Below are 16,683 nucleotides of genomic sequence, written 5' to 3' on the forward strand. Positions count from 1 at the left end.
AGTGAGAGAATATGCCAACATGGGTTCCTATAGTATATCAAATAATATAAAAAATGATAATTAATAATTTATATAGATCCATTACAAAATAGATGTAGAATAATCATTTGTATAAAAATAAATATAAATAAAAATAAAAAATAAAAATCAAAGTAAAAATAAAAATAATAATGAAAATAAATATAAAAATAAAAAAATAAAAATAGAAATAGAAAATAAATAAATGAAAAAAAATATATAAAATAAAAAATAAAAAATCAACTAAAAACTAGAAAATAAATAAATAAAAAACAAAATAAAATGAAATAAATAAAGGTAAAAATAAATAAAAATTTAAATAAAAATATAAATATAAATACAAATAAAAATAGAAATAAAAATAAATGTAAATAATTATAAAAATAAAAACTAATAAAAATAAAAATCAGTATGAGAATAAATGTAAATAAAAATGAATATGAAAATAAATAAATCAATAGAATAAAAATGAAGGTGATAACAATGAAAATAGAGAATGCAAATAAAAAATATCATTGGTGAGTGAACGAGAAACCAGGGGACAATACAGGAGACCAGGGGATGGCATATAAGAATATCTAAAACAACAAACACCAAATGGGATATTACTAAAGAAAACCAAAAAGTTCTAGATTAGAATTGAGGCCTTTGGGTTCAAGACTTTCAAAATCGAAGAATTTTTGAGCTTCAGCTCTAGACATAAGAGTTAGATAACTCCCTCCCCTCCAATCCTTGGAAATGACTTGAATCCCAACAAAGATGAGTCCAGTTGGGTCTCTATTATGAACTTGGGCGAAATGACACGATAGGGGATGTTTTATGCAGCCTTTTCTAATATTGTATACATGTTCAGAGATCCTGACTCTAAGGGGTCTCTTTGTTCTACCAATGTAGTGTTTGTTACAATTACATTGTAACATATAGAGACCACCCTTAGTAGTACAAGTGATCAAACTCTGTATTTGCCATTTGAAACCATTGGTGGTAGATATAACCTCCAATGTTTTTTTTGGCCCTCCTAGTTGGAGGCAAATTGGGCATGTGAGAGCGGTGAGAGCGGCTGCATACCTTGCGATCATCACGCCGCCCCGGCTAGAGCGCACCTGATGCCAAGGGACAGCTCGCCGGTGAGAGCGGCTGCACATCTTGCGACCATCACGCCGCCCCGGCTAGAGCGCATCTGACCATCGTCCATCTGTCCACCAGCGGTGCGGTGAGTGGCACAATTGTGCCAGCTACTATATTTCATTTGCAGACCACTTGATTGTGGAGTGGAAAAAACGGCAACAGCGATCTAGCTTCAATATCCATCATACAAACTGATCTGTATGCCATATCTGTTACAGCATATGATTATATTACAGGACATTTTTTCAGGACAATCTTAGGATTTATTTTACAGGACACAACTTTACCATCTATAGGACTGTTATTTTCACCACTTACAGGAAATTTTGTATATCTATTGCATAGAAGGCTTCTTTGACATCAAGCCTTTTTTTTCCAGGAGGAATGTTCTTATTCTATTTTTGTGCACACCAGATATACTATCATTCTGATAAGTGCAGCACTATATGCAACAGTATCATCCAGTGTATCATTATACGGCTGGCAGCCAGAATAGATACATTGCTATTGAGAGTGTTATCAGTACCATATATGTTTGCTCTGTAGTGTAACAATTTATTGCATTTTTATATCTTATTGTATCTTTTAACCATTTGTGCGCTACCGTAGGGCCCTGCGGGAACGCACTATTTAATACATAATAAATATTAATTTTTATATATCCATTTTTTCCTCTATTATTGATACCAGACATCAACCATTTAATCTTTTTGATATTGAGCTGAGGACTAATATCCTATTCTTATTACTTTTTTACATCTCTCTGTGGGGGAGAGCTTTTAGTTAACCTCACTCTTTTTTGTGGTTGAGCTACACATATCTGTATACAAATCTGTATACAAATCTGTTTACAAATCTGTTTACAAATCTGTTTACAAATCTGTTTAACTTTCTGGCACCAGTTGATAAAAAAAAAAGTTTTCCACTGGAGTACCCCTTTAAACTGTCACATCACTCTTTACGAAAGGGTAGCTAAGAGATTTAATATAATCATATATATAAGCAAGTGGCATTAGCTGATGAAATATTGAAATGTAGAAACATAAAAGTTGCTACCATATGTTATTGCTGTGAACAAGTGTGTATGCGCAGAAAGGGAATAACGGTGCTCAACAGTCAATAGAATCTCAGAAGGAAGAACAAATATGGCTACTTGTTGCCTATCCTGCCTATCCCTTGTCCTACACCTAATATGTAGGTATAACATTTTTCTAAAACATGGGAAGGTGTTCCCATCTTAAAAAAAAGAACATGAGAAAAAAGAAGTCTCAATCTTAGTGTTTGCAGGCAAAGACACAGTAGTATTTCAAATTCACAGTGAGCTGGACAGAATCAGCATTTTCTCCAAGGATTTTTTGCAATCTGTAATGATAAAGATAATTTGATAAATGAAAATGCTTTACATATCTGTTATATGCTATTTACATTTTTATTGTTATTAACATTAGGTCTTCTATTATAAAACATAACTTTCTTGATATGTGATTTACTGTGCCTTGCATAAGTAGTCACTACCCTTGTACTTTTCTACATGTTGTCATAATATAACCACAGATTCAGATTTTCCTTTATTGGGATTTTATGTAATGATCCATCATTTGGAAGTGGGGGGAGGGGGGGGGGATATTTAAAAATGGATTTAAAAAACATTTACAAATAAAAACCTGAAAAGTGTTAAGTAAAAATGGAAAGAATATAGTAGAACTGCAAACCTACCAAAACAAGACCATCCAAAGAGAGATAAGAAGGAAACCATTGTTAAAAGTGAGCCACAAAAAATCCTGTTTCAAGTTTGCCACAAGCCATGTGGGAGACACGGTAAACATATGGAAGAAGGTGCTGTAGTCAGATGAGACCAAAACTGAAATGCTATGTGTGGCGGAAACCCAACACTGCCCACCAACCTGAGCACACCATCCCCACCATTAAACGTGGTGGGAGCATCATGCTGTGAGGATGCTTCTCTTCAGCAAGTACAGGAAAACTGGTCAAAATTTATGCAAAGATGGATGAAGCCAAATAAAGGGCAATGCTTGAAGAAAATCTGATGCAGTCTACAAAAGACTTGGGACTAGGTTAGAGGTTCATCTTTCAGCTAGACAATGCGGGAGATTAAGCAAAACTGTGTAAAGGTAAAGTGGAGCAGTTGGCCATAGCAACTAATCAGAAGCTCTGGCTGACTTGGAGCATGGACAGAGCTTCCTGACATCACCGCTACTGTTTGCTAGCAGCGGGACCCAGCAGAGAAGCAGGAGTGGTGTTGTGAGGAATCTGTGGCAGAAGATTGTGAGAGAACTGGAGCATGTAATGGTAATAGGTAAGTATAGCTGTCAACAGTGTCACCTGCGCTACCTGTCTGTACCGACAAGTTAGTACAGGTGAAACTGATGACAGATTTCCTTTAACATTTACAATCATTGGTGGTCTAGGGTGGTTTATTGGGTTAACACTAAAAATAATTTAATTGTGTAGTTGTGAATTTGTTAAAAGAAGCACACCAGTTATTTTGTTTGGACATATAATGGTGACTTAACAGCAATATTCTTGCTTTGCAAATTGTTTCTTGCCAGTTCACTTGCATCCCTACATTCTGGACCATGTCATCATGGGCAGCTGTGTCATATAAACCACCAATCAGCTGTCGAGTAGACAGCAAAACTAGGGTTTATTTTTAGCAGCTACTGTTACATCTGGTGTAGGGATCAGTGCAGACCCAGAACTTACTCAGCCAATATGTTGATGAAATTATAACCCCATTTGTACCCACCTTGCCATCGTATCTTAAAGATACGAAAGATGCCCTCACCAGATTGTAGCAGATTCATTTTTCACCCCACACCTTAATAGCAAGTCTCAATGTAGAGGCCCTCTACACTAATTTAGAGCATGAGCTAGGAGTAGAAGCGGTCAGACCCTTTTTTATACACGAAAGGGACACACTTTAAAAGACACAATGATTTTGTAATTTAACTTCTAAGATTTATTTTGATACATAATTGATTCACTTTTGATGAACAATTTTATTTACAAAAAAGAGGCACAGCAATGGGCACGATTTGTGCACCAAATTTTGCTAATTTATTTCTTGGGTGGTGGGAAGACACTTAAGTTTTTTCTGATACCATGATGCACTACACAGAACACATTCTTTTCAGGGGTTGTTTTATTGACAATGTTTTACTTTTTTGGGATGGCACTGGGGAATTATTCAAACACTTCGTGAAGACACTAAACACTAACCATATTGGGATGTTTTTCATTTTCGAAATTCACTCGGAGTCACTTAATTTTCTCAATTTAAAAATCTCCATGCAACCTGGTGGGAGCATCCAAACAAAGATACACAGAAAAGAGACATCAACAAATAACTTCCTACAATGGAAAAGTTTTCCCCCTGCCCCCCTTAAAAAGGAAATTCCCATAGGGCAGTATTAAAGAGCGAGGCTAAATTGTTCAAATGAGGCTAGCTTTATGGAAGAATGCAATGAGATGTATAAACGGTTTATCATGAGATGGTATCCCAAGAAAATCCTTCATAGGACATTCGCAAGAGCGAGGGCAACACCCAGACAGGAGTTGTTAAAAGATAAACCACCAGATAGTTCACAAAAGAAAGTGGTCAGATGTATAGGTACATATGACCAGAACAACAGAAAAGTGATGGGAATACTTCATAAGTATTGTTCAATACTATTGGCGGATCCTGACCTTAATAAAGTGATCACAGAACAGCCCTCTATCACTTATAGGAGAGGCATATATCTAAAAGAAATGCTAGTAAGCAGTCATTACTTTGGAGATCGTAGAGAAACGTGGCTAAAATCATCAATAACGGGGTCTTACCCATGTGGAAAGTGCTCATTTTGTGAGTATATGCCAAAGAAAAAGGAATTTGTTAACCCCATAGATGGCAGGAAGTATGCTATTAGGGAATATGAATCCAGTGCAGAGATATAGAAAAATGGAGCACTCACCCGGTCTTTGAGAGGGAAAAGCTTCTTTATTGCATCAAGAAAATATTGGCGTTCTCGTGGAGTGCGGGAGAGCGGACAGGAACAGGGGGGTGGGGGAGTGGGATGGGCGACGGTCCGTATCGCGCAAACAGCGATTCGTCAGGCCCCTAGCTTGATTACAGAGGAGGAGGTGTTTTTAAAGACAAGGTGTGCATCACCATGGTAACCAGGTAAATAACCAACAAGTGTATACAATAACATTTTGTGCTTTAAAACAACTCGACCTCGCCTCTTTAACAAGTAGCTTCTGATGTCTGTTCACTTTACTTGACGTTTGTTCTAATCTTTCTATAGCAGCAAACTTGAGTGTTTTGACAGAACCACTGTGATACTCTGTCACATGTGAGATAAATTTAGTTGCGCCGACTCCAGTTACTAGAGACCTAAAATGTTCTCTTATTCTGTGAAAGAGTGGGCGTATCGTTTTGCCAACATAAAAATATCCACAGTCACAGAAAATGGTATAAACAACAAAATCTGATCTACACGTAATACATTGTCTGATTTTGATGTGATATCCTCCCAATTTGAGTTCTTTAGCTTTAGAGTTATGCTTACAGAAGGAGCATGACCCACATGAATAATTACCTGTAAGGCCATGTTTAGACAACCAATGCATTTTTTTCTTCCTCTAATTTTTATGCGTTTGTCTTTTGATGTAGTCTTTTGATATACCAATTGTTCGAAATTGCTTTCTTAATATTTTCATTCATAGGAGTGTTAGGGAAGACAAAAGTAAATCTATCAATGGTTTGTTTAGGTTTAGCTTTTAACAATTCTTTTTGATTTATTTTGTCTGCTCTCTCCCTTGCATCTTTTAATATTTTTTTTGGATACCCTCGGTTGCAAAATCTGTGCTCTAATTCTGTCACTTGTTTCCTATAATTCTCTTCGTCATTATTTATTCTTTTCAGTCGTATCATTTGACTGAAAGGAATTCCATTCATGGTATGACTGGTATGGGATGAGCTATAGTGGAGCAGGGAATTTTTTGCAGTCAGTTTTCTGTACCCTGTTGTGATCATTTTGTTTTCTACAATTTTAACTAAAACATCGAGGAATTCCAATTCCAAGCCACCAAAGTGTGACGGGAACGACATATTCACTTCATTTGTAGTATTTAGGTATTCAACAACATTTTTGAATTGTAGGTCAGTACTGTTCCAAATGACATATGTCGTCCACGTAGCGCCAGATTGTTTTAATGTATTTAACGTAGAGATTAGCAGTAGTGAAGATGTAGTTCCTCTCGAAAATGGCCAGGAAAATATTGACAAATGCACAAGAGATGGGAGTCCCCATCGCTGTGCCATTTATTTGTTTATACCATGTATTGTTGCATTGAAAGGTGTTGTTTGCCAAAATAAACTCCACTGCTTCCACAATAAAAAAAATTACCTCAGGGGACTTGTCTGTACAGATGAGGAACTCTCTTAGAGCCTGTATACCCGCATCCCAAGGGTTGCGGGCATACAGGCTCTCTACATCAATAGAGGCCAATCTAAAATCTGATTGCCATTCTAATCCCTCCAAGGCCAAAATCAAATCTCCAGTGTCGCGCAAATATGTAGGTATTTGCTGCAAGACAGGGGAGACCAACCAGTCTACATAACTGGATAAAAACTCAGTTGGGCTACCTATACCCGCTACAATAGGAGCGGCCGGGGGGGGGGGGGGGGGCATGCAATTTTTGTGCGTTTTAGGTAAAATGTACCAGTGAGCATTTTTAAGGGACAGGGGAAGGAGTTTTTCAGTTGTCTGTGTACATTTTACTCCCTTCTCTACATATGTTCTAAGAAAAGAACGTAGTTTGTTCATTATTCTTAATGTGGGGTCGCTTCTGCTACAAAGTGTGCTTTGTACCACACGACTATAGCTCCCCCTTTATCAGATTTGGAAATAATAATATCTTCATTGCTAATTAGCCAATTAAGAGCCCTCTTCTCTTTCCTAGAAATATTATATTTAGGTTGAGGGTAAATAAGAGCTTTCACCTCCCTACACACTGCACGGTGGAAAAGGGCTATTGCCCCACCTGGGGTCGTGGGAGAGTTAAACCTAGAAGGATTGCCTCCTATGAACCTATTCTGTAGGTATACTGGGTTCTTAGGGGCAGTCGGTGGCTAATTCTACCAGATTTCTTAAAGTATTTATTTCATTTACTTCCAAATCCTTAATTGTGGTAAATCCTAGAGGGCCAATGCTACACTGTGATTCCCCATCTTTAATGCTCTTCATGGTACTACTTTTAGTGCTGGCTGTAGAAAAAAACTTTTTTTAAGTAAAATTTTCTGATGCTTTCATAGAATTCCTCTTCAAACAGATGATATTTAAATGAGTCATTTAACCCAAAAATTGAGTCCTTTACTGAGGACAGATATGCAATCTGGGCCAAGGTCCAAGTCTGTTAGATTATCCTCGATGTTCTCTTCTTCTACTGTTGCCAGGTGAAGGTTTTCCTCTTTTTCTTGCGTTGCGGCATTCCTCTTCCTCCTGCCACCCCTACGGATCCTTCTCCTAAAGGGGGTGCCGGGTTATGGTGCGATATTGTGGGATTAGGACCATCAGATGGAGGGTCATCCGAGGTACATGATTCTGTTTCTGTAGTTAGGTACAGTGTTTTTTTTTATTACTCTTTTTAAATAGTTTTTCTTAAAGCCACTGTGGTTGTGATTTCTCATGTATGCCTGCTTTTTTCCCCAAGTGAAGAGCTCATTATGTTCGAAGTCCCACTTGTCTCGGAGGAATTTGTCTCATTTGGTGGCTTTAATAACTTGCTGTAATGAGGCCAATCACTTCTCAAGGTTGGCAGTGAAAGTGTTAAATTGAGCTTCTGTGAGCCTTGTTTGAAGTTCACACTTTGCTTTGCATAATTCAGTAGTTATTTTTTCATCTCTGAGACATTTTTTCAATAACCAGGCTTTGGAGATTCAGAGAATGTTGGATGTGGCATGCATCCCATTTTTTCACAAACTCAGGGTCATCAGAAAACTGAAACGGGATTTTGTAGGATCTTAACCCTCTAGGTGTACGCATGTTTTCAGCATAAGCCTTCAAAGAGTTGACAGTCCAAAAGACTCGAGTTTCTTTCTCTGCTAAATTACTTATTTTAAATTCCAGTACCATGAAGAGCATTAAAGATGGGGAATCACAGTGTAGCATTGGCCCTCTAGGATTTACCCCAATTAAGGATTTGGAAGTAAATGAAGTAAATACTTGTAGAATTAGCCGCCGACTGCCCCTTAGAACCCAGTATACCTACAGAACAGAATAGGTTCATAGGAGGCAATCCTTCTAGGTTTCACACTCCCAGGGTTTATGAGAAATTGTCCGGTGACCCCACATTAAGAATAATGAATAAACTACGTTCTTTTCTTAGAACATATGGAGAGAAGGGAGTAATATCTACACAGACAGCTGAAAAACTCCTTCCCCTGTCCCCTAAAAATGCTCACTGGTACATTTTACCTAAAATGCACAAAAATCGCATTCCCCCCCCCCCTGGCCACCCTATTGTAGCGGGTATAGGTAGCCCAACTGAGTTTTTATCCAGTTATGTAGACTGGTTGGTCTCCCCTGTCTTGCAGCAAATACCTACATATTTGCGCGACACTGGAGATTTGATTTTGGCCTTGGAGGGATTAGAATGGCAATCAGATTTTAGATTGGCATCTATTGATGTAGAGAGCCTGTATACCTGCATCCCTTGGGATGCGGGTATACAGGCTCTAAGAGAGCTCCTCACCTGTACAGACACGTCCCCTGAGGAAATTAATTTTATTGTGGAAGCAGTGGAGTTTATTTTGGCAAACAACACCTTTCAATACAACAATACATGGTATAAACAAATAAATGGCACAGCGATGGGGACTCCCATCTCTTGTGCATTTGCCAATATTTTCCTGGCCATTTTCGAGAGGAACTACATCTTCACTACTGCTTATCCATACGTTAAATACATTTAAACAATCTGGCGCTACGTGGATGACATATTTGTCATTTGGAACGGTACTGACCTACAATTCAACATTTTTGTTGAATACCTAAATACTACAAATGAAGTGAATATGTCGTTCACGTCACACTTTGGTGGCTTGGAATTGGAATTCCTCCATGTTTTAGTTAAAATTTTAGAAAACAAAGTGATCACAACGGGGTACAAAAAAACGACTTTTTTTGAATTCCTTTCAGACAAATGGCACGACTGAAAAGAATAAATAATGACAAAGAGAATTATAGGAAACAAGTGACAATTAGAACACAGATATCGCAACCGAGGGTATCCAGAAAAAATATTAAAAGATGCAAGAGAGAGAGCAGACAAAATAAATCAAAAAGAATTGTTAAAAGCTAAACCTAAACAAACCATTGATCGATTTACTTTTGTCTTCCGTAACACTCCTATGAATGAAAATATAAAGAAGGCAATTTCGAACAATTGGTATATCTTACAACAGGACAAGGATCTCACAGAACTTACTGTAATAACCCTATAGTTACTTACAGAAGGAGCACCACCATTGGTGACTACATCAAAAGATAAACGCATAAAAATGAGAGGAAGAAAAAACTGCATTGGTCTGAACATGGCCTTACAGGTAATTATTCATGTGGGTCGTGCTCCTTCTGTAAGAATAACTGTAAAGCAAAAGAACTCAAATTGGGAGGATATCACATCAAAATCACACAATGTATTACATGTAGATCAGATTTTGTTGTTTCTAACATTTTCTGTGACTGTGGATATTTTTATGTTGGCAAAATGATACACCCCCTCTTTCACAGAATAAGAAAACTTTTAAGGTCTGTAATAACTGGAGTCAGCACAACTAAATTTATCTCACATGTGACAGAGTATCACAGTGGTTCTGTCAAAACAATCAAGTTTGCTGCTATAGAAAGATTAGAACAAACGTCAAATAAAGTTAACAGACATCAACAGCTACTTGTTAAAGAGGCGAGGTGGATTTCGAGATTGAACGCCACCGAAGGTCTCGGGTTAAATTATAGAAATTAAAGAAGTTATAATTGATGTTTAGCCCAGTCTGTTCATATATTTCACACTTAAGGAGTTTTTAGGCAGTTGTTTTTAAGCAGAAAATATTATTGTATACACTTGTTGATTATTTACCTGGTTACCATGGTGATGCACACCTTGTCTTTAAAAATACCTCCTCCTCTGTAATCAAGCTAGGGGCCTGATGAAGTGCTGTTTGCCCGATACGGACCGTCGCCCATCCCACTCCCCCACCCCCCTGTTCCTGTCCACTTTCCCACACTCCATGAGAACGCCAAGATTTTCTTGATGCAATAAATAAGCTTTTCTCTATCAAAGACCGGGTGAGTGCTCCAGTTTTCTATATCTCTGCACTGGATTCATATTTCACCTTGTATGTGAGCACCGAGAAGATCTGACAGCTGCACGAGTTAGATGAATATTCCCGTATGTGAAGTAACAGTGTCAGGTTATCTCTGTGTTGGATCTATATGCTATTAGGAAGTTCATAAATTGCCAAACCACAGGTGTAATCTATGTGGCCCAATGTGAATGCCCCATGATCTATGTCGGTAAAACAGTCCAACAATTACGCTGTAGAATATTAAAACATCTGGGCATAATAAATACCAAAGGAGACACTCCACTAGCACGACAGGTAGTAGAAAAACATGGGGGAATATCAACCTTAAATTCAGGGGATTAATGAAAGCAAGCTTATTACGTGAGGAGGCAAAGTGGATTTATAGTGCTTCTTCAACTAAATAAAGGAAAAAAAAAATGATATTATATTATATCATACCCAGAAAAATTGTACACAAAATCCAAGGAACACAGCACCAGTCAGGTCACGGATCTTTAAAAAGCTGGGTTGTCTTTATTGTCCCAAAATCAGAGCACCTGATTGGTGCTGTGTTCCTTGGATTTTGTGTGTGTGTATATATATATATATATATATATATATATATATATATATATATATATTGTGCAATTGTGACAGGGCAGTGCCGTCACACAAAAACAAAGTCCATCAGTTATTCAGACCTTCTCCATGCTGTTACACGTATCTGTCTTCATGTTTCCTTTATATGTGCCCCCATATAAAATTGTACACTGCTCACATTGATGGTCATTCAAGTAGGAGTTAGGACCTCTATCCACACTTTCCATACACTATTACATATGAGTCCTTGATAATACAAAGTCTTTATTCCACTTTCGTCGGTATTTATATTATAAATGTCTGATGTATCCAGGCACTCAGTATAAGTTCACATTCTCATGCGGTATTTGACATCCATAATCCTGCGCTTCCGAATGTGCTAATTGTTTGCATGTACAGATGCCAGGTACTTATTCACTTACACTTGCAGTGTTTAGTATGTTTAATAGTCCTAGGAGTTGGTTCACATTCTCATGCGTTTATGGTATCCTCAATCCTACGCTTCCTAATGTGCTAATTGTTTGCATGTACAATTCCTAGGTACTTGTTCACTTTTACTTGAGTATTTCACTGTCCTATTTTTTATACATATGTAGTCCCAGGCGTTATTTCACATTCTCATGCATGTATAAGTGTCCGTTATTTAGTTGAACCTGTTTGTACTTAGTTATTACATTTAGGAATCCCAGTATGCTTATAGGTGTTAATCTATATTGTATTTGACAAATACTTTACTTTCAGTCCTTATTCAGACAGCAGAGTTAAATAGAAGATATAGTGTTCACATTCTATCTAGTTTAACCCCCCGTACTCAACTGGTATTTGTGGATTCCTTAGATCTCACAGTTCATTTATGTTGCAGTGCACATACGTATGTTGTACAGGTGCGTTATTTTGAACCTGTTTCACAGTATTCAATCATGGACCTTCATTGCAACAGCATTGACTTGGGATGCAATTAGTTGGTCACCATGTATAGGCACCCATTCACTCTAGTGTATACTATTTTTTACATATATTATATTGTAGTATATATCGTGGCCGGCCTGAGAGCCATTTCCAATTACCTTTTGAGGAGCCGACCACAGCAATAAATACAACTTGCAAAAGTAGTGAACTGCAGGTTATCAATTTGTCCAGCAGAGAGTGAAGCCAGGCAGAAATGAACCTACTGGCCGAGGAATGAACATTTATCCCGATGGTTAAATTAAACCCCTTCCTGTGGGTAAAAGATTTGACTCTTTTAACCAGGAAGTTGAAGTGGAAGAAATACTTCCTGATGAGGGACCAGAGGCAGAATAGAGAAATGAGGCTTGAGACAGAAGATTGAGGGACCAAACTACTAGATTGCGGCCCAATGACACATGCATAGATAGTGTAGCTATAACAAATTAACCCAAAGGGTTAAAGAAAGAGCCTCTGTATAGCATGTGTCACACTGATACTAAAACTTAACTTTTATTCAAACCAAATGTATAATAGGTGAGGAAACAAAAAGAGTATTAAAATTACAATTCAACTGCTGTCATGGATATATGCGATTATGCCTAGGTCCCCTGTTGGTCATTCCATACTGATGAGTCAATTCTCTTAAGCTCAAATAACTTGTTTTAGATTTATAAGTGAAGGGTTAACTTGAAAATTCTGGGAAAGTGGATTGTTACCCAAATTGAGATAATGACTCTCTACTAAATTGCCACTTATATGCGTGACCACTAGTCAGTGTTGAAACATGTTGTTACGTCGAGCGCTCCGGGTCCCTGCTCCTCCCCGGAGCGCTTGCGGCGTATCTCCCTCTGCAGCGCCCCGGTCAGACCCGCTGACCGGGAGCACTGCACTGACATTGCCGGCGGGGATACGATTCGCATAGCGGGACGCGTCCGCTCGCGAATCGCATCCCAAGTCACTCACCTGTCCTGATCCCCGGCTGTCTCGCTCCTTAGGGCGCGCGCCAGCTCTCTAAGATTTAAATGACCAGTGCACCAATGATTGGTGCCTGGCCCAATCAGTCTAATTAGCTTCCACCTGCTCCCTGTCCATATTACCTCACTTCCCCTGCACTTGCTTGCCGGATCTTGTTGCCATTGTGCCTGGAGAAAGTGTTTATTGTGTTTGCCATTACTGTGTTCCTGACCTCTTGCTATATCCACTGACTACGAACCTTGCCGCCTGCCCCGACCTTCTGCTACGTCTGACCTTGCCTCTGCCTAGTCCTTCTGTCCCACGCCTTCTCAGCAGTCAGCGAGGTTGAGCCGTTGCCGTCAGATACGACCTGGTTGCTACCGCCGCAGCAAGACCTTCCCGCTTTGCGGCGGGCTCTGGTGAAAACCAGTAGCAACCTAGAACCGGTCCACCGACACGGTCAACGCCAATCCCTCGCTGACACAGAGGATCCACATCCAGCTAGCCGAATCCTAACACATGTACTGTGTATCAGAGATGTTCTGACCACTTGGCACCCCGCACCTGCTGTGCACCGCAGGTGTGAGCGGCTCAGTCTGGACCTTGTTTATTGACTATTACTAAGCATGGACTGCAGTGGAGTTGCTAGTTAAAATACAGTACTGTCACACCCGACATGTTTCGCCACTACAGTGTGGCTTTATCAAGGAGACAGCTGACAGCATACTGAATACTGAATGCTGTCAGCTGTCTCCTTGATAAAGTCACACTGTACTGGCGAAACATGTCGGGGTGTGACAGTAATGTATTTTAACTAGCAACTCCACTGCAGTCCATGCTTAGTAATAGCCAATAAACAAGGTCCAGACTGAGCCGCTCACACCTGCGGTGCACAGCAGGTGCGGGGTGCCAAGTGGTCAGAACATCTCTGATACACAGTACATGTTTCAACACTGACTAGTGGTCATGCATATAAGTGGCAATTTAGTAGAGAGTCACTATCTCAATTTAGGTAACAATCCGCTTTCCCGAAATTTTCAAGTTAACTCTTCAATTATAAATCTAAAACAAGTTATTTGAGCTTAAGAGAATTGACTCATCAGTATGGAATGACCAACAGGGGACCTAGGCATAATCGCATATATCCATGACAGCAGTGGAATTGTAATTTTAATACTGTTTTTGCTTCCTCACCTATTATACATTTGGTTTGAATAAAAGTTAAGTTATAGTATCAGTGGGACACATGCTATACAGAGGCTCTTTCTTTAACCCTTTGGGTTAATTTGTTGTAGAAGATTGAGGGACTCTCAGGTAGGATGGGTGTCATTGTTTCATGACATGATATGATTGAATTAACTGAGGAGGCCAGGACTGAGGAAGGGCTTGGTCCATTTACCCAACTACATAAAAAGAGTACTAGGCCAGCTTCCATAGGATATTACAGTAATATTGATATATTTCTGGAAGTTGTCACAAAAGCTCTGAGGTCCCTAAATACCAAAATAGAGAAACCCCAGAATTTCACCAAAACTGAGAGACAGGCTCTAGTGTCCCTGGAACAAGATTCCTCCCTTGTCATCAAACCCTCTAATAAAGGGGGAAATATTGTTTTGATGGCCAGAAGGAATACAGGAAGATGTGCCTATATCTGCTTGATTATAAGGAGTGCTATACACATATGATAGAAAATCCAACTAAAATGTACAGTGCTGAACGGCTGCAAATCTTAAATGAGACCAAGAGTGCTAAATTGATTAACTATACAGAGTATGAGTATCTGAAGCCCGATATGCCAAAGACATCATGCTTTTATGCAATTCCAAAAATCCACAAAGGGTATCCCCCATTGAAGGGCCGCCCTATTGTATCAGGGTGGAAAATCTAACACAAGCCCCTAGTCAATATGTGGATCAGGTCTTGAGGCCCTTTGTATATTACTTACCATCATTTGTGAAGGATACAATGAATGTATTGAGAAGACTGGAAGATTTAAGATTGGATGAAGGCTCTCTTTTGGCATCATTAGATGTAGAGGCCCTTAATTAAAGTATTCCACAGGATTTAGCGCTCAAAGCAACAGAATACTTTTTAAGAACTAGGGGATTGCAATATATTGCGCACAATGAGTTTGTAATCCACTTGCTATCTTTCGTCCTGACTAGGTCCTTCCACCAGCAGCGCAGAACAGCTATGGGGAGCCCTTGCGCCCCCAGTTATGCTAACTTATAATTAGGCTGGTGCAAGGACCAAACCGTGTTCATGGACGAAATGATGGAATGGACCCAACACATCAGTCTATGGGTTAGATTCATAGACAATGTCCTACTAGTCTGGACATCATCTAAAGCAGGGTTTGAACGGTTTGTGAAAATTCTGAATAATAACACTCTGAACCTCAAATTTACGCACACAATCAGTCAGCATAAAATTGAATTTCTGGACATCAAAGTGAGATTGATCCCAGATAATACAATTCAAACTACATTGCATAGAAAAGAGACAGTGGCTAATACCCTTCTTCCGTGGGAGAGCTATCATCCTCTCCCACTTAGGAAGGGTATACCATAAGGGCAATATCTGAGGGTGAGGCATAACTGCTCGACTCTCAAAGAGTTTGAAGAGAAGGCACATGAATTGAGACAAAGACTAAGTAAGGTACTTAAAAGAGCATACCATAGGGCCCTCAAGAGTCCAAGAGAACAATTACTCAGCCCCAGACCTAAGAGAGAGGAGGATGACAAAATCTGTATCATAGGTAACTTTGATGAGAAGTCTAGTCAGGTAAGGGAAATACTGCAAAGGTATTGGGAGATATTAAAATCAGACAAAAAACTGCCACCTATCCTACCTGAGATTCCCTCAATAACATACCGTAGGGGGAAACATTTAAAAGATAGGCTAACAAAGAGTTATTTTGAGCCAGAAAAGTGTCAGGAGACATCGCTGAGAACAGGGCTTAAAGGTACCTACACATGTGGGAGATGCACCATATGTCCGTTTATTAAAAAGGAAGCTCCTGTGAAAGTACGAAAGAGCAATTTCCCCTGAAACACTTTGCCAATTGTAATATCAGAGGGGTGGTGTATCTGCTGGGATGCTCCTGTCCGGGGAATTTTGTGGGTAAAACCTACAAAACACTTAAAAATCGGATACAGGAGCACCTAGCAGATATTAGGCATGAAAGAGATACCCCAGTGGGAAGTCATTTCTCCCAATATCATGAGGGGAACTCAGAGGGACTTAGAGTCCAAGTACTGGAGGTCATCTCCAAGTCCCCCCCCCCCCACCTCCCGGTGCGAGGTGGTAACTGGGATAAAATTCTTCTGCAGGTAGAAGCAAAGTGGACATTTTGGGTAGGTTCAGTAAAACCTAAAGGGTTAAATGAATTTATAGCCTGTTCCAGTTATATATATATGTGAAAATTGTTACGAGCGCACTATTCCCATAAGAACTAGGTGTGAGTACCATGTACTTGCCCTTCCTAAGCCCATAGATGTGGGTATTGCTCTAAATTGGCATGATCCAAATATCTCCCTAATGGAACAGATAGGATCAATAGAAAGTTTAGCTATATAACTGTTGTAGCATGATTAAGCTCTTTTCTATACATTCAAAATCATAAAAGTTGAAAATTGCGTGATTTAGCTCTCTTCTATACTTTCAAAATAATGAAAGTTGAG

General features: G+C 39.1%; 1 protein-coding gene across 1 annotated transcript in view; it reads right to left on the reverse strand.

Moving 5' to 3' along the window:
• Positions 1-1,834: 1,834 nt before the first annotated feature.
• LOC130284953 (putative methyltransferase DDB_G0268948) overlaps positions 1,835-16,683 on the reverse strand; it is a 126,891-nt gene continuing 112,042 nt past the window's right edge. The window contains exon 7 of the mRNA XM_056535936.1: positions 1,835-2,508. Coding sequence (XP_056391911.1) covers positions 2,421-2,508 — 88 coding nt within the window. The 3' untranslated portion in view covers positions 1,835-2,420. The remainder of the gene's footprint in view (positions 2,509-16,683) is intronic.

This window comes from Hyla sarda, chromosome 8, assembly GCF_029499605.1.
Source record: "Hyla sarda isolate aHylSar1 chromosome 8, aHylSar1.hap1, whole genome shotgun sequence".
NCBI lineage: Eukaryota > Metazoa > Chordata > Amphibia > Anura > Hylidae > Hyla > Hyla sarda.